The following is a 19,064-nucleotide window of genomic DNA, read 5'->3' as shown; positions in this document are numbered from 1 at the left end:
ACATATAATGACTGGTTGATGTGTCATGTAACATTGTTTGGTACATTCAGTTAATCATTCTACAACTACAAACAAAGTTGACTCAATAAATACATAAATTCTCCTAGAATATGAGGAGGATGAATTCTCCATAACTAATTACTCAGTCAATGTCTATCTAGTAAAAATACATTTTAATACTTTAAATAGAGTTTAGTAGACATTTACTAATAACTTAAAAAGATATATTAGCAAAAAGCCTTTTAAAACATTTTCAGTTTGCCTGAACTTGCGAACTTTTTCATTTTTCAAAAGCATTTTGTCTTTTTCCTCCTTGTGACTTTGCTTCTGACACGCTTCCTCTGTGCAAATATATCATGACATAAGAAAACATGAAAACATGACATAAAAATATAGATCTCTATAAAAAAAAAAACTTACCTTTGCTATAGCTTTTTTGGGCTGTTTGAACTGTGCAATCGATTCTGCAAAAGATCAAAACCATAGACTGTAAAAAAAAGATGTATGGCATGTCTCCACTTCCTGACATTATAGTAAAGTGAAGCCAAAATATCCCAGATATGGCCGCTGTCATCTTGTGCTATCTAGAGGTGGATGCTATACCGGTATTAACGTGACCACTGGTATTATGTTGTGCCATGATATGGATTTTGCTATACTGTGGATACCGTTACATATTGATTGATTTTATTGGATAGACAGACAGAAAGTTAGAGATGCACCACTTGAGCGGCCACAAATCGGAACCAAATCGGTGATTTTTGCTACAAACACATGATCGGCTTTTAAATTTATTTTGGCTAATCTCTTATGCAGAACTGCACAAACTGTATTTTAATAAATGCCCAAATTGTAATTGTGTGGAAATATTACTAAGTCTGTAAACGTCCGTTAACACAGGCCAGAGACGCTGAAGACGGACACAAAGAGAGAAAATATTGTAGCAGGCAGCGCAAGATCACTGTTCACAATACTTGAAATACAGTATAGGAAGTCATATATAAATATTGAATTGGGGACAGGTGGTTAATATGAATGCATCTCTGAAGGGTAGGGAATGGGTATCGTTTACATTTTATCGATACTGATACCGATACCAATACTGCTTATCAATGCTGTTATTGATACTATTTGGTGCAAAAAAGAGTTGAGTTGCACAAACAGCTTGTAACACTCCAAAGACCAAGGAAAACAAGAAACCGCATTATATGACCCCTTTAAATGATGCAAACCATCTTTGGGAAAAATGTATTTGAAGTGAAATTAGATTTTTTAGTTTGGCTTACAAAGAGAGGGCAGGGTTTATGACCTATACTGCAGCAAGCCACCAGATGGTGATCGAAAACGTTTAAGTTTGTGAGCAGCACACTTGTTTCTGGACAAAAACGTCTGTTTCTGGTACTTACCATCTTCAGAGGGTAGGTCCTGCTCACAGTCTCTGTGTACCTTTCAAAAGACAGAGAAGTGTTTCATGATCTGAATCCAGTCTAGTGAACACATATCAAAGCTTATCCTGTTTAACATCTGCTTTTTTACCATTTCTGCTGCTCTGATCTGAGAGAGACAGGGTGTCTCCATCTCCATGTCGTTCTCACTCAACTGGCCTGCCTTCTGTAGCTTCTCAAGCCGGCTCTGTGCTGCCGTCACACGCAACTTCATGGTGTGGAAGGGAGACTGAACATCGCCCACTCTGAAGTGCACCGCAGTTCCCTCGAACCACAGACTGTCATTTACACCTGCCTTGAATCCTGGTGGCTCATATTCAGGTGGTGTGACTTAAAATAAGACAAAAGCACATTAGTCCTTAAGATGCTTCACTAAGCACATTCATTTTTTCCTAAAAACATTTCTAGTTGAAACTATCATGAAGCAAGGGTCTTATCCACGTGACTCAACATACTACAGAAGGATGTAAATGCAGCTTTATTGTACCATCATCATAGTAGTAGAGTTTCATAGTGAGGTAAACACCAGTGGGCAAAGACTCTAGATTTTGCATGAGAAGGAACAGCTTTCTGATCAGGAGCGATGAAGCTTTCTTTGTGTCCTCCAAGGTCACTTTCATGTCCCCATTAACATTACTGAAATGAAGAAAAGAGGAGAGGATTAGTGTACGTGAAATGAATGGATGTTTTGATTGTTTTTGCTTTAAAGGGATAGTTCACCGCAAAAATAAATATGTTGTTTCATGATGTCGTTTCAAACTCAAAAGACCTTTTATTTAGTACTGACCTGAATAAGATATTTCACATAAAATATGCTTACATATAGTCCACATGAGAAATTAATAGTTGAATTTATAAAAGTGACCCTGTTCAAAAGTTTACATACACTTGAATCTTAATACTGTGTTGTTACCTGAATCATCCACAGTGGGGGTTTTTTGTTTAGTGATAGTTGTTTATGAGACCTGAAGGATTTTTTTGAAGAACATCGGGCAGTTTAACTGTTCAGGACAAACAAGGGACTCATGAACAACTATCATTAAACAGAAAAAACACAGCTGTGGATCATTCAAGTAACAACACAGTATTAACAATCAAGGGGATGTAAACCTTTGAACGGGGTCATTTTGTATAAATTTAACTATTATTTTATTTTGTGGACTATATGTATACATCTTTAAAGTGAAATATCTTATTCAGGTCAGTACTAAATAAAAAAATAACATGCTTTTTGTATGATCCCTCTTATTTTGGTAAAATAACATTTTGCTGATTCTAAAAGGGGGGTGTAAACTTTTGACCTCAACTGTATTTTGGATGAAATCCGAGAACTTTCGGACCCTGCATAGACAGCAAGACAACTGAATGTTCTAGGCCTTGAACGTGGGAGTTGCGTTGCTGTCTATGCAGGGTCAGAATCCCCTCGGATTTCATCAAAAATATCTTAATTTGTGTTTTAAAAAAAAAACGAAGGTCTTACAGGTTTGAAACGACATAAGGGTGAGTAATTAATGACAGAATTAAAAATTTTGGGTAGACCGTCCCTTTAATGTAAATAAAATTGGCAGTATACTGTCCATGCAAAACTATATGCAATACCATTTAAAAGTTTGGGATCTGGCTCAGGAAGACTGTATTTATTTGATCAAAAATACAGTAAAAACTGTCCAAATTTCAATGTACAATACTACACCTCAGGATGTCCATCTGTGGTCCACACTCTGAGTATCTGAACTTAAACTGGTAGGACTCAATGACACGCTGAGAAAACAAACACATTAGAGAAAAACAGCCAGTTTGGAAAAATGATATTATTTCTTTTCAAAATGTAGCACTGGAAACAAGTTAATGTGTTAACATAAGATATTAACCAAATCATTTGATATGATTGCCCTGGCAGAAAAAGTACACTTCCATAATATGCAAAAAATTATTGGGATAATCTCAAGAACATCTTAAACGTGTTATTTTGGGACACCATGAATATGAACTAAAATGTGTTTTTTAAAATGTGCATACTATCTCTGTATTTAAAAAAGTATTTAGTCAACACTTGTAGAACACTTGAACCTACTAGTGTTCGAAAGATAAGTTCAAGTGTATTTAAAGTGTACTGTTTTTTGTTTATGTATTCCTTTGCGCCTTTTGAGTTTTTGGTTTTCTTTAAATAAATTACAAAATAAATAATAATAAAAAAAGATACACGCCTTAACTTATATTTTAAAAATGGTTTGCATCCAACATTATTCTAATATGGGTCCAAACCTTAAAGTAAATTTAATAGGAAATATATATTTTTGGAAAGAAATACCTTTCTTTAGAATTTGGCTTTAGTATTTTAACAATATAAAAACCAATTATTTAATGTTGTAATTCTATAATATTTCTTATACACTGTACCTCGCATGATAAAAAAAATTATCATAGACTTACATGACTGACATCTGGGCTTGTGTGTACCTGCAGTTAAAACAAACAAAAAATAAACAAGAAATTAAATAATAATGTGTAATATATAGAAATTAAATCATGCATACTGACCCCAATCACCACCATCTGAAGCTGCAAAATATAAAGATGAATAAAATAATGATTAGAAATAAATAAATAAAGAGAAACATCAATTTACATCTAAATATGGTGCTTTTGACTTACATATCTCTTCTCTAAAGCATCGAAACATCCCAACAACCTTGAAGGACAGTATGATTATGCTGACTGTTATATTTTTATTTGACACATTACAAATATACTTTCAAAAATACATGTAAAATGTACAAATATAGCAATGTACTCTACAATTCCAACATATAAAATTACCATTTGATGAGTTTGCGAGCTTCAGGGCATGAACAATCTTGTTTGAGGACTTTGATACACAAATCTGAAGAAGAACATTCATCAAAACTGACTGTATGAGATATTTCAAACAGCCTGATGTTCATCCACTAATAAATGAGCGCGTATACTTATACCTTCCAGGTATCTGGATCTGTAGGAGTCCTCTGGAAATATCCCACGCAGATAGGTGATGGCGGATACAGCTATAACCACCATGCGTTTGACAAAAACCACTGACTGGGCTTTAGTATCCAGTGCCTGATGAAACACAGGGGTATAGTTGATTTATAACACTGATTTAAAGCAGCTTCACAAGGAATAGTGCTTTGAACTCTTACACTTACAGTCAAAAGTTTTCAAACAGTAAGATTTTTAAAGATTTTTAAAGAAGAAGTCTCTTCTGCTCACCAAGCGAAAATTTATTTGATCCAAAATACAGCAAAAACAGTAATTTTGCAAAATATTTTCACTATTTAAAATAACTGTTTTGAATACATTTTCAAATGTAATTTATTACTGTGAACAAAGCTACATTTTCAGTATCATTACTCCAGTCTTCATTGTCACATGATCCTTCAAAAAAACATGTTGATTTTATACATTTTAAAAACAGTTAAGTACATTTTTTCAGGATTCTTTGATGAATAGAAAGATCCAAAGATCAGCATTTATCTGAAATAAAAAAGCTTTTATACAAATTATACACTATTCAATTCAAAGCTTAGAGTCAGTATAATTTTTTTGATGTTTGGAAAATAAATTAACACTTATATGTTGCATGGATGCTTTAAATTGATCAAAAGTGATGGTAAAGACATTTAGAATGTTAAAAAAGAATTCTATTTCAGATAAATGCTGTTCTTCTGAACTTTCTATTCATCAAAGAAACCTGCTGTTTTTGACATAATAATAATACATGTTTACTGACTATTAGAATGATTTCTGAAGGATCATGTCACTGTAAGGATGTTAAAAATATAGCATTGAAACCGCAGCAATAAATTACATTTTAAAATATATTTTAATAGAAAACAGTTATTTTAAATAGAAAAATATCTCAAAGTTTTACTGCTTTTGCTGTAACTTACTTTGGATCAGATAAATGCAGGCTTGGTGAGCAGAAAAAAACATTGAAAATCTTACTGTTCAAAAACTTTTGACTGGTAGTGCATGTACATACACAAATGTTCATTTGAAGACATGTAATTGAGCACACAGTGTATTGTTAATAATACCATGATAATTATCATACATGATAATTCAACAAATGTAATAAAAGTATAATTTTGTGGCTTTAAAGTAGTAGTTCAACCAGAAATGAAATTCTTGGTCATCCAAGATGAAGAAACAAACTCTACATCCCTCAGATCTACATCTGGGACTGCCTGAGGGTTTGGAAATATTCATCTTTTTTTCATTCTTGGACATGGCATTCCTTTAAACATTACAGTAAATATTACATATTTTTACCATAGTAAAACCCTTACAAAAACTAACATTACCATGGTACAGATAAAGTATCAAATAGAAAAACCGCGGTATTCAAATATACTCCATAAAATTAATAACTGATACATACCATAGTAATTTAATATAAGATAATAACAATAATAATAACAAAAGGAATTGTTATTCAGAAAGCTTCTTCCAACGTATTAAAACGATTGAAACTACTGTAACGGTTGAAACGTCCTCCGTATTTGGTAGCATGGTAACGTTATATTTTTGTAAGGGTATTCTTTTATTTACGTTCACATTAATAATGTCATTGATTCTGTATCTCACCTCAACAATCAGCTCTTTTTCTTGAGCTAGTGTCTTCTGTCTGGTTCCCATGTTAGAGCTAACTTTACTGCTAGCTTCCTCACACTGAAATGATTACCTCAAAAGCTGTTATAGCATTAATAACAACTCAGTACGTTATTAACTTGACGTATCTGTCGTTGTTTATGTAAACCAAATTGTTATTTGATAAATAATATCGTTTATTGTTATGTAATGTGCAGAGAATATAGCGATAATGTTTTAAGGTAAACTAACACTGGCCGGAATTAACGCGCGCAACAGACACCTGTCAGGCTGTCACTGTTACGCGCATTTGGCGGTAAACACAGAAGCGTTCATTGATAACTACCTGAATAATTTACTAATAATTGTTTTAGTACTACATATTTATGTAGGCTACCAAAGTCATTCAATTTTACAGTTTTAAATAATAAACTGTTCATTGTTTAAAAAATGGTTTATTGTTTGAAATGCAAGAATTTGTGACAATAGCTGGTCCCTTTTTTCACAACAAAAAGGATCATAAGACACATTATACATACTAGCTCAAATGTTACAATACATTTCAGGTGGTTTTGAGTATCTATACCATTTCACAATATATCACTACATATTATTCATTACCACTCCTACATGGATGTGCTAGGCTAACCAGTAGTTCTGTTGATAGTCCTTGTACAGGCCCATTACACTATGCTGCACAGTCTAGTATGTTTTTTAGTGTTGTTTGGAGAAGTAGTCTTTGCTTTGCTGGACGTCGGGCTTAATTGTGTCTTTTCCGGGCTTCCATCCGGCTGGGCAAACTAGGGAAAAGAAGCAACAACAAAAGACAAATTTATATTTAATATTACTAAAAAGTATTTTTAAAAATGAGCGGACATTGAAACCCATTTCTCTTTACTTTCTTAATGTTACATGGAACATAAAACAATGAATGAAAGGAATAGTTCAGTCAAACCAAAAAGTATTCAGACAATGCTATCCACATTTATGTAAGTGAGGACAGCAAAATAAAGTAAACCGTGATATACAATACCCATAAATTGATTTAAAAAAACTTGTTTCATTCCATAGCTTTCTATCAAAGTTATCTGACCTTATCAAGGTTAATTTGTTCTGACACAGTTTAACTGTTGAGTTCTTATCATATCTTATTACCATTTTCTAAACTATAGTGAATAAACTGTGATAATGTGAGAAATGTTGAAGGTGTCTGAATACATTTTGGTTTGACTGCGTGTAAAAATCTAGAAGCACCACCAGTACAAAGATGAGAAAATGTGCTGTACCTTCTCCATGTTTGTCCGTGAACTGAAAGGCTTGCACCAAGCGCAGGGTTTCATCAATGGAGCGGCCCACTGGCAGATCATTGATGGTTATCTGCCTCAGAATGCCTTTGTCGTCAATGATGAAAAGACCTCTAAAATAGGAAAGAAAAAAAAGAGAAAAAGACATCAATAGCAAAATAAAAGAGAGACCTGAATTATTTTATGTGGCAAAATTAATTACTACAATGTAGTAGAAAATACACTATTGTTTAAAAGTTTGTGGTAAAATAAGTCTCTTGGGCTCAACAAGGCTGCATTTATTTGATCAAAAAATAGAGTTAAACTGTAAATATTTTTACAATTTAAAACAACAGTTTTCCATTTTAATATATTTTCAGCAGTAATTCATTTCTGTGATGCAAAACTGAATTTTCAGCATCATTTCTCCAGGCTACAGTGTCACATGATCCATCAGAAATAATTCTAATATTTGATTATCTGCTGGAAAACATTTTTTTTTTTCTGTCCCTGTCGAAAACAGTTTTGTGCCGTTTAATATTTTTGTGTAAACTGTGACAGAGAGTTCAGCATGTATTTGAAATATAAATAAAAACAATGTAAAATTATTTAATGTCACTTTTGATCAATTAAATGCATCCTTGCAGAATTAGAGTATTCATAAAAAAAGAAAAAGAAGATCAACAGTGTATATGGTACTTTGCAAAATATTCTATTGGATTTAGATAGTCCCTTCATACCTGTATGCAATTCCCTCATCTTCCTTAATTACACCATAGTCTCGAGATATGGAGCGGAGGGAATCTGCCACCAGAGGGACCTTCATGTGCCCTAAACCGCCTTGTTTCCGAGGTGTGTTTATCCTGTAATGATCACCCAGATAAAAAAAAAATAATAATTCATTAGTTTATTATTTAATTTATGAGCAGCTCTGTCTGTAGCACTATAGAAGGACTAATGCCAAGTGTGTTTTTATGCACAGAATGACTGTCAATATAATGAGTGGAGTATAAAGAACACAATGTAGGGGTTTCATATGATGAGGAATTACATCCTCCCTAGTCAAAAAAAAAAAAAAAATTGTTACTTATTAAAACTAAGCTGCTGTTATGAGCTAGACCTTCCATGTTTACATGTAAATGACACCTGTTTTAGAACACAGTTTGTTGTCAAAGTTGGTTCCTTACTAATCTTCTAAATTATATTTTTCTAAGTGATAACCCACCCAAAACTTATGTACTTGCCCTGCATCATGCTTGATAATAAGATATTGTAATATGAAGCAGAATGTACACTATTCTGGTTGGCATTTATTTTAATTTCATATTAGATCTGTGGTTGGTCTGAAACTTTGTTGTTACCTTTAATGTTGGTATTCACTGCAGTTAAGGTGTTCAGTTAAGTAATTATTCATCATTTAGCTGCCTTCCTTTTTAAAATGGTATTTTTATTCGTAAATCTGCATTTTAACATTTTTAGCATCTCCTGCCCCTTGGTGAGTGGTGTCAAGTGTCATATTACAAAATGCATTACAGTATTTTAAATATAGTTGGAAAGGTCTGAGAATTTTGTTTGTGATCCAGATAATATTGACAGATAAATTTAGAAATTTCTGACAAATTCATAAAAAAAAAAAAAAAAAATCAATGGAGTTTGGATGGCACCCGGTGGCAGTTTGTGCAATAACACCCTAAATAAAATGACACAGGACCTCAATTTTTTCATATCAGCTTCAAATTTGGAACATAACTCATCTAGACATAACATAAGGTAAAACCTGTTATGTAAAATATTTCTTTACAGTAAATTTAAACTTATATAACTATATATTTCAAAATTATTCCACTTCTGCAATAATCTGCTGTCTTCTTTAAAAAAAAAAAAAGAGTCCAACCTTATGTCTGTTTTCTAAAGCGTTAATGAATTATAACAATGTAAAGGTGCACTAAGCAATTTTTGAAAAACACTTTTGACTGCAGGGTTGCGTATGTACGTGGGGCAGAGATATCAAAATAGGGGCGAGGTGCTGTTGGGGTATTGGCGTATCTGTTTTGGTGCTTTCAGATATCAACATAATTTGGCAGAAATCACTTATTGCACCTTTAAGTTTGGATACTGCACTCATGTGTATGTTCAAAAATAGGATTGACAGTTAAAGCGCTAATAAACCAGTGTGAGACAGGTTTATTATCATTAACTAAAGCTAAAACCATTATGAAAAAATTACATTAACTGAGATAAAATTTTAAAAAACATTTTTTTTTCACTAATTGCAAAGGCAATTTAACTCATTTTCATTTAGTTTAGTTTAAAAATAAAAAATGGCAAAAACGCAATAAAAATTATTCAAACTTTAAAAGAAAATATTAAAATTAAATTCAAAATATTAAAAATGCTACAATAGTATATCAGTGATACTACAATAACACTGACGTAAGATCACTGTTGCTCATTTCACATTCAAAGGGGTGTTTCTTAAACGTGCAACAGTATAAAACAGGTAGTTTATGTCTAAGACTCTGAGAAAACTTTAGAAACAATGGGAGACAGAGAAAAATATTAAATATACAGAAAATTGTGAAACGACCCCTTTAGTTTGACATGTTTTTCTTAATCTTTTTATGCTCACCAGGCAAGATGGCAGAAGTGGGAATCAACAGAGGCACCAATGACCTCGCAGTCGATTTTCCTGAACTCCTCGACTGCATCACTGAAGGCAATGATCTCAGTGGGGCACACAAAGGTGAAATCCAATGGATAGAAGAATAACACAACATACTTCCCTGTAAGCAAGAGAAAAGCATTTGCCTCAAGTGCACAGGGCGTACACAATAGACAATGTTACACAATGTGTACAATCGGTAATAAAATATTTGTGTGATCCAAAGTCACACCCTCTGAGTTTCCTAACAATACTTCCTTGCAGTTTTTTGTTTGTTTAACAAATGATAAATGCATACTGCTTACAGTTAAATATATGTTTATGTCTCACATATTACATTCTGCTTGTGTAATGAAAGCTCTTCTTCACTGCATTAAAAGTTAAGGTCATACCTTTGTAGTCAGACAAACTGAGATCTTTAAACTGTCCATCTGGCATCACAGCTTTGGCTGTGAAGTCTGGAGCAGGCATGCCAATACGTGCATTTCCAGCTGCCATTTTATACTATGGTCAAGAGAAGAAAATGTGTTTGATGAAAAACATAGAAAAATAAATAATAGTAAAATTTTTGCAGGAAAAAACGTTAATTCGATATTTCAAAATATTTTAATCTATGATTATCTGCTTGTTCTAAACAGAACAGAAAAGAAAGGAATAGAATATGGCTGTTAGTCAGTTCAGGAAGTCCATTTCTAAATTCGTTATGTCAAGATTTCCTTAATTTGCAACCCATGTGTTAATAGTTACTAACTTCCGTAATAGCAAAGTAGACGTAATTCTATTTATATGTACATACATATGTATAATGATAATTTTTAAATAAAAATAACACAAAAATTAAAAAAAATTAACTCTCAGGTATGTTCTTATCGCACATCAGAAGCATTGAGAAAATAAAATTAGTTAAACTTGAAAGCACTTTTCATTAATCGAAGTGCAACAGGTAGGTGCCTTGGAAAGAAGTTTACAATGTAACAATTCACAATGCAGCAATAATTCAAACTTATGTAAAGATACACCATAAACCTAAATACATATCGCGTCACAGAAAACGAAACTCACCCACCAAATAGTTTCAATGATAAACAAAAGCATGAAAACGTGTACGGTTACTTCGCATGAGACGCGTTTTCAGTGGAAAGAAAAGTTTTTGCAAATTATTGCTTACCTTCAAGTGTATCTACAATCCGTGTGTCTGTCAAATGAATGAGTGTGAACTCACGGCAGTGGTCGGTGTTTAAATAGATCCTGCTCAAGTATCGCGATACTCCGCGAGATCCACTGCTGCCTCGAGAAGCAAATGCTCCGTGGAATGACCAAATTACAGAGATGTGTTGATGGCAGCATGACTTTGCACATTTTCTCTGCCGGACACATGCGGAGATGTGCTGTTTCCAAAATCATTGTTATACAAATGAACCAAACACTAATAGAACATTACTTAAAGCGTATCTTAAAAAAAAAATCAGTAAGCAAAGTAGAACATCTAGCTAGAGATTATCATAAACGGCATGCTAAAAGTGGTTTTAGTTTATTTTTAGTCATAACACAAGACAAGTTGTGAATTGTCACTGAGTGACTCATCCATTTGTTTAACAATTAATACATTATTAAATTGATGAGCTACAGTTATGAGCTAACACTGTATTTCTGCCTCAAACTAAACTTCTTTAACTGAAAAGATTGTTCCTCGAATACGACAAATCAACCATAAGTTTGAAGTCATAGGACTTCTGCCATGTGATTTTCTATATGTGAGATGTATACAATTGGAAGCTGGATGAACAAGCTTTTCATTGATGTATGGTTTGTTAGGATAGGACCATATTTGGCCAAAATACAACTATTTGAAAATATGGAATCTGAGGGTGCAAAAAAATCTTAATATTGAGAAAATCGCCTTTAAAGTTGTCCAAATGATGTTCTTGACAATGCATATTACTAACGAAACATTCAGTTTTGCTATATTTATGGTATGACATGTACAAAATATCTTCATGTAACATGATCTTTACTTAACCCTTGTGTGTTAAAAAAAAAAAGTTACACATAGGTGCAAAATGGACAAAAACTGACATAAAAATATGATTTATTAATATTTTTTCCACTTTCACTGATGTCGATTTTTTTAACCAGCATCTGTTCTATCTATAGATAATGGCACAGGTGTTTTTTGTGAAAAAATGAAAAATAGTAGTTAATTTCCATAAATTAAATGCTAAGCATAATATTTTTCTTTGCTTATTAGATTCTTGGGTGTGTCAGTGAAGAACAACAACATTAATTTTGAGGCATTTAAATTTGTTATGTAGTGTTAGATTTTTAAAAAAAAATGTATATGCCAAATTTAAAAAAATGGCACAATCTAGTAAAAAATGTTAAAAATGTAAAATTTGAAGCCTTGCTGATAAAATGAATGCCTATTAGCAAATATTGCATAATTGTAGTCAAATGGCCCTTGGTTAAAAAAAAATGCAGTTTTAATGTGTTTCAGTGTGGACATTTTTGTCAAACTTTATGCAGTTGGCATTAACACAGACACACTCATAACATAAAAAAAGGTTGCACAATGGTTAATATCCTGATGATTTTTGTCATAAAAGAAAAATCTATAATTTTGACCCATTCAATGTATTTTTGGCTATTGCTACAAATACACCCTTGCTACGTAAGACTGGTTTTGTGGTCCAGGGTCACATATTAGTCAAAAGTAAGATGTTTTGTCACTCTTAATTTAGATTTTCCTCCACTTCATGATACATAATTGCACTCTTTAAAATAAAGCTGCTTCACGATGCCATAGAAGAACCTTTTTGTCTAAATGGTTCCATAAAGAACCTTTAACATCTGAAGAACCTTTCTGTTTCACAAAAACTTCTTTGTGATGAAAGAAGGTTCTTCAGATTATAACAAGGTAAGAAAGAGACAATTCTTTAAAGAACCTTTGACTGTTTAAAATAAAGGTGCTTCACGAAGCCATTGAAGAACCTTTTTTGTCTAAATGGTTCCATAAAGAACCTTTAACATCTGAAGAATGTTTCATAAAAGGTTCTTTGTGGCAAAAGAAGGTTCTTCAGATTATAAAAAGATAAGAAAGAGATGATTATTTAAAGAACCTTTGACTGTTCAAAATAAAGGTGCTTCACGATGCCATAGAAGAACCTTTTTTGTGTAAATGGTTCCATAAAGAACCTTCAACATCTGAGGAACCTTTCTGTTTCACAAAAACTTTGTGGTGAAAGAAGGTTCTTCAAATTACAAAAAGGTAAGTAAGAGATGTTTATTTAAAGAACCTTTGACTGTTTAAAATAAAGGTGCTTCATGATGCCATAGAAGAACCATTTTTGTGTAAATGGTTCCATAAAGAACCTTTAACATCTGAAGAACCTTTCTGTTTCACAAAAACTTCTTTGTGGCAAAAGAAGGTTCTTCAGATTATAAAAAGGTAAGAAAGAGACGATTCTTTAAAGAACCCTTGCCTGTTTAAAATGAAGATGTTTTACAAAGCCATAGAAGAACCATTTTTGTCTAAATGGTTCCATAAAGAACCTTTAACATCTGAAGAACCTTTCTGTTTCACAAAAACTTCTTTGTGGCGAAAGAAGGTTCTTCAAATTATAAAAAGGTAAGAAAGAAATGATTCTTTAAAGAACCTTAGACTGAATGTTTCTGTGTGTAACCAAAAATCATTCTATGGCATCGCGGTGAAGAAAAGCATCTTTATTTTTAAGAGCGTATGTAACTGCAGACCCTCAGTAACCTCACACTGACCTCACAGTTCATAGATCATTATAATCTGCTTTTCACATTCACTGATTTGCAATGTCATAAGATAAATGCAATGTGCGTGCATTTCCTCATTGAGGAGGAAACACAGTTGGTGGAATTTTCCCTGCTGTCTTGTGTCAGACCTATGCTTTAGCATTCCTTTAGGGTCTGCCGGTGTTTACGTTATTTCATAATAATTTCCTCTTGTGTTATCTGCAGTGCTTCCCAGAAAGTAAATCACTGCACTCATCCAAACACGCATAAATCTTTGTACAATAAACACAATAGCTTGGCATTCCCAACACTTCCTCTACATCTAGCCTATCTTATGTTCTTTGTTTTTAGGCACTGAGCTGTCATTTACAGACTTCATCTTGTTTTTCGTCTCTTACCTCCACCTCCCCCTCTGTTTCAGCGTCCCGTCTCTCAACCTAGTTGCCATGGGCACCGAATGAAGGGTCTGATAAGAGGCGGCTGGACACAAAGAGATCATATTAAAAACGCAGCTGCGGGCTTCAGATCAAATGATGCCTCAAACATGTGTTTTAAAAGGAACTGCTTTCAACCAACAAACATGGCCATAATCTGCATATCTCTCATCATTAATGACCGTCTCTACTGCTTTGTGTCACGCTCACAGGTTTTGGTGAACATGTATAACAAACACCATCCGTAACCTGGGTTTTGCTTACTTCAAAGTGAGTTCAGTGTGCTAAAATCTTGAAAGGAATGTTTTAGCAGGATTACATTTCTAGACAGGCCTACAGCATTAGTCAATATAAAATGTTTGACAAGTTTGTGGTAATACTGATAAGAGCAATATAACATACAGATATAGTGATAAATCTGATGCAGTACACTTTCTGTCATTTATATTTTTGTTTCACTTTACTGGCACAGGATTACATTGCTATTTTGCATATTACAGTCATCAAAGGTCAAAAACTCCTTTACCTCATGCATCTATTCACTTCAAAACAACTATGACTGATACTAGATCAGCTATGTACTGTTCACTAGGGATTATTCTCCAGCAACTGGTGTTGTTAGTGCTTGTCTTGAGGAGGCCCTGCTGTCAGTGCCTGCTGTGATGGGAAACTCCTGTTTTTCCCTCATGCCATCTTGTTATCTATATGCAGCCTATTTTACACAATTGGATCACTACATAGGCAGGCCTGGACTTATTTACATATCCCTCATACTGAGAAGTGTGCGGCTGCACTAGCATGACAGTAATCAGATAAAGCACCGGTCTAATTTAGTCAAGCTGTGTAATTAGTTCATCGAATATACTGGTGAAGTATATATGAGGATGTATGACTGGCTTTGAGAAATTCATATTTATCGAGAACATTTGTTAGACATGTGATGTTTGAATCACAGTCAGGGTCATGATAATCTGAATTTTTGTTAGGTTTACAGTGATCTAGATCTCAGTTAGAAAAAAATTGTGCATAGCCTTATAAAAAAGATGTACATTTTACAATACCTTTTAAGAAAAGTACTTATTATACTTAAAAAATTCACTTAAATATGAACTGAATGTAATGTTTTTGGATATACCTTAAATTAAAATAATAGTATATTTACACTACACTGTAAAAAGTTTTAACCAGATTTAACTTAAAAACCTAAGTTCAGCTTAAATCAGCTTAAAACTACAAGTCATTTTAACTTATTACAAAAAATTTAACTTGTGAGTTTAAATTACTTAAGTTGATTTAACTTAACATTTTAAGGCAGCTGCTAAACTTAAGTTTTTAAGTTGAAACTGATGAAAACTTTTTACAGTGTACCAGTGAAATGTTTTTGAACACCAGTTAAATTTTTACCGTTTTTTAAAGAAGTCTCGTCTGCTCACCAAGCCTGCATTTATTTGTGCATCCAAAGTGAAGCAAAACAGTAAAATTTTTAAATATATTTTTACTATTTAAAATAACTTTTTTTATATTTGAATAGGCCTATATTTTAAAATCGAATGTATTCCTGTGATTTTGAAGCTAATTTTTGCATCATTACTCCAGTTACATGACCCTTCAGATATCATTCTATCATATTCATTATTCTGATTTGCTGCTCAAAAACATCTATTATTATTATTATTATTATTATTATTATGTTGAAAACAGTAGATTTTTTCAGGTTTCTTTGATGAATAAAAAGTTCATAAGAACAGAATTTTTGTAACATTATAAATGTCTTTAACATCACTTTTGATCAATTTAAAGCATCCTTAATGCTAAATAAAAGTATTAATTTCTTTTTTTTGTTAATGATACTGACTCCAAGCTTTTGAATGGTATAGTGTATAATGTTACAAAAGCTTTTTATTTCAGATAAATGCTGATCTTTGGATTTTTCTATTCATCAAAGAATCCTGAAAAAATGTATTCAGTTGTTAAATATTGATAATGATAATAAACGTTTCTTGAACAGCAAATCAGCATATTAGAATGATTTCTGAAGGATCATGTGCCACTAAAGACTGGAGTAATGATGCTGAAAATTTAGTTTTAATCACAGAAATTCAAATAGAAAACAGTTATTTTAAATTGTAAAAATATTGCTGTACTTTAAGTCAAATACTGTAAATGCAGGCTTTGTAAGCAGAAGAACTTAAAAAAAAAAAACATTTGAACACTTTTACTGTTCAGAAACTTTTGACTGGTAGGCCTATATATTAATTGCAATATTTGAAATTTTTCTGGCACACTTAAGTGTGCCTTTAAGTTGCAATTTGATATATTTGAAATACATTAACTGTAAATGTGAATAACATACTTCAGTTAAAATATAATCAAATATATATTCGAGATATATTATTTTATGATTAACAACAACAACAAAAAAAAAGAAACTCATACAGGTTTGGAACAACTTGACGGTCATTAAATGATGACTGTATTAAATTTTTTTGGAAGTAGTTTAATTTTTAATTTGGCATTACATTATTAAATTACTTGCTACAAAAAGCTAATTACTACAAAATTATTACAAAAATATATATTCTTTAAACGAAATGTTCATGAAAATGTACTCTCTTCAATAGACTTCTCATCTGTAAGCTGCAAGTACAGTTTAAAAAAAGACATTTTTAAAGATAAATAAAGATTAGAAAAACTCTTCGCGTTATGACGTCATAAAAGTCTGTGGAATCGAAGAAGAACCGTGGAATTCTTTCTCTCGCTCGGTCTCTTCAGCCGCTACACAGGTTTAGTACAACATTTGAGCGGAGCTGAGGCGCTGTACCTGTTCTCCTCGACAGAAAAATTTGTACACGGTTTCGCGTGTAGTAATTGCCCCCTGCCGGACTGTGGTGGTGGTCAGTAGGTGTGCAGCCGTGCAGGGGGGCCGAACTGAGTCGTACCTGATCGGTGTGGTGTAGTGCGTGTTGTGTGGTGGGGGGTGTGACACAGTGATTGACAAAAGAAGGGCGAGGTGGTTTTTCTCTCCAAAAAATTAACTTTAATGGTTTATAGCAACCCCACCCGACCCCGTCCTTCAGAATTAATAGTTGTTATCACTAGTGTTAACACCTGCTATAAACCATATATAAGTAGATATACATATATTCGAAATAATGAAGAACATAAAAAGAATGACATAACAGTTAACCAGAAATATGTCAAATGATATATGCAATAAACGTTCAGAGTTGAACTGTATCATTCTTGTGTTGTTGTTTCAAAATCATGGTGTGAGATGCTGGAAAAAAGCAAGATGATATGTGACCCTGGACCACAAAACCAGTCATAAGGTTAAATTTTACAAAACTGAGATGTATATATAATATGAAAGCTCAGTAAATAAGCTTTCTATTGATGTATGGTTTGTTAGGATAGGACAATATTTGGCCGAGATACATCTATTTGAAAATCTGGAATCTGAGGGTGCAAAAAAATCTAAATCCTGAGAAAATCACCTTTAAAGTTGTCCAAATTCAAGTTCTTAACAATGCATATTACTAATCAAAAATTACATTTTGATACATTTACAGTAGGAATTTTACAAAAAATCTTCATGGAACATGATCTTTACTTAATTTCCTAATGATTTTTGGCATAAAAGAAAAATCAATAATTTTGACCCATGCAATGTATTTTTGGCTATTGCTACAAACATACCCCAGCGACTTAAGACTGGTTTTGTGGTCCAGGGTCACATATATCTAAACACTTCAGTTTGCATACATAAACCAACAATTGAAAAAAAAAAAATCACAGACGGAATACAAGGACAAACAGACAGCCTTTAATTTCTGCTATAAACACCTGCTATAAACCATTTACAAGTAGATATACATACACTACCTGTCAAAAGTTTGGGGTCAGTAAGAGTTGTAATGTTTTTAAAGAAAGTCTCTTATGCTCATCTGTGCTGCATTTATTTAATCAAAAATGCAAAGCTGAATTTTCATCAGCCATTACTTCAGTCTTAAGTGTCACATGATCCTTCAGAAATCATTTCTAATATACTGATTTATTATTACAATGATCTATATTGGATCTATATTGGATTATATATATATAAGTATTTATTTAGAAATTGTGATATTTTTTCAGGATTTTTTGAGTAAAAAGCTCAAAAGAACAGCATTTATTCAAAATATAAATATTTTCTAACAATGTAAATATTTGCTATCACTTTTTATCAATTTAACACACCCTTGGTGAATAAAAGTATTCATTTTTTTCAAAAAAAAAAAAAGAAGAAAAAGAAACATTTACTGACCCCAAACTTTTGACCGGAAGTGTATATTTGAAAATAATGAAGAACAAAAATATGCTATAACAGTTAACCAGTTACAGAAATATGATATTCAATGATATGCAATAAACTTTCAGATCTGAGATGCATTGATCTTGTGTTGTTGTCACAAACTCATGGTGTGAGATGCTGGAAAAAAAAGCAGGATGATATATCCAAACACTTCAGTTTGCATAAACCAACAATTGAAAATAAAATCACAGACAGAATACAGAAAATAGACTTTAATTTCTGTGTTAGGCCTTGAAGGATGTAAATTAAGCTACTGAGCTCTACTGATGTTGGCCAGGTTTCCACATAAAGTGAAAGAGGCCTTCTTTGCATTGACTTTGACCTATAGTTACATGCTTCTCATGGAAAGAGTTATTCCTCTCCACATTCCCTGTACAGTCCCATGTGTCTGTTATACAGTGTTGTTAAATACTTTGCAGTTTTTTAGGTCATCTTGGACACTTTCCACTGCAGTTCTCTGCTGTCTCCACTGTCATCAAGTCCTTCTTTGGTCTGTGT

General features: G+C 32.7%; 2 protein-coding genes across 2 annotated transcripts; both read right to left on the bottom strand.

The window, feature by feature from the left end:
- Positions 1-78: 78 nt before the first annotated feature.
- Positions 79-6,384, bottom strand: zte38 (zebrafish testis-expressed 38). The gene is made up of 12 exons (XM_073849929.1): positions 6,072-6,384; positions 4,421-4,544; positions 4,266-4,329; positions 4,101-4,137; positions 3,987-4,007; positions 3,879-3,905; positions 3,139-3,206; positions 1,933-2,081; positions 1,537-1,775; positions 1,407-1,446; positions 421-464; positions 79-341 (listed from the first exon to the last, which is right to left on the bottom strand). The coding sequence occupies exons 1-12, from the start codon at positions 6,120-6,122 to the stop codon at positions 288-290; spliced, it is 918 nt and encodes a 305-aa protein (XP_073706030.1). The 5' UTR covers positions 6,123-6,384; the 3' UTR covers positions 79-287.
- A 129-nt stretch (positions 6,385-6,513) lies between these two features.
- On the bottom strand, positions 6,514-11,237 carry prdx1 (peroxiredoxin 1). Its single transcript, XM_073849930.1, has 6 exons — positions 11,188-11,237; positions 10,412-10,523; positions 9,987-10,140; positions 8,098-8,220; positions 7,361-7,491; positions 6,514-6,874 (listed from the first exon to the last, which is right to left on the bottom strand). Exons 2-6 carry the CDS (start codon positions 10,515-10,517, stop codon positions 6,789-6,791), a joined length of 600 nt encoding a protein of 199 aa, XP_073706031.1. The 5' UTR covers positions 10,518-10,523; positions 11,188-11,237; the 3' UTR covers positions 6,514-6,788.
- Positions 11,238-19,064: the final 7,827 nt, after the last annotated feature.

The sequence above is a fragment of the Garra rufa genome, chromosome 10 (genome assembly GCF_049309525.1).
Source record: "Garra rufa chromosome 10, GarRuf1.0, whole genome shotgun sequence".
In the NCBI taxonomy this organism is placed as follows: Eukaryota; Metazoa; Chordata; class Actinopteri; order Cypriniformes; family Cyprinidae; genus Garra; species Garra rufa.
This window is presented reverse-complemented; position numbering and strand designations above follow the sequence as displayed.

Excerpts from the sequence above, each read along its gene's own strand:
- zte38 (XM_073849929.1), bottom strand. The coding sequence starts at position 6,122 with ATGGGAACCAGACAGAAGACACTAGCTCAAGAAAAAGAGCTGATTGTT. Across the intron at positions 4,330-4,420 it reads CAGATCCAGATACCTGGAAG|ATTTGTGTATCAAAGTCCTC; the intron begins GTATAAGTATAC and ends GTTCTTCTTCAG. Across the intron at positions 3,906-3,986 it reads TTCAGATGGTGGTGATTGGG|GTACACACAAGCCCAGATGT; the intron begins GTCAGTATGCAT and ends TTTTAACTGCAG.
- prdx1 (XM_073849930.1), bottom strand. The coding sequence starts at position 10,517 with ATGGCAGCTGGAAATGCACGTATTGGCATGCCTGCTCCAGACTTCACA. Across the intron at positions 8,221-9,986 it reads CACTTCTGCCATCTTGCCTG|GATAAACACACCTCGGAAAC; the intron begins GTGAGCATAAAA and ends TGATCATTACAG. Across the intron at positions 6,875-7,360 it reads CACGGACAAACATGGAGAAG|TTTGCCCAGCCGGATGGAAG; the intron begins GTACAGCACATT and ends TCTTTTCCCTAG.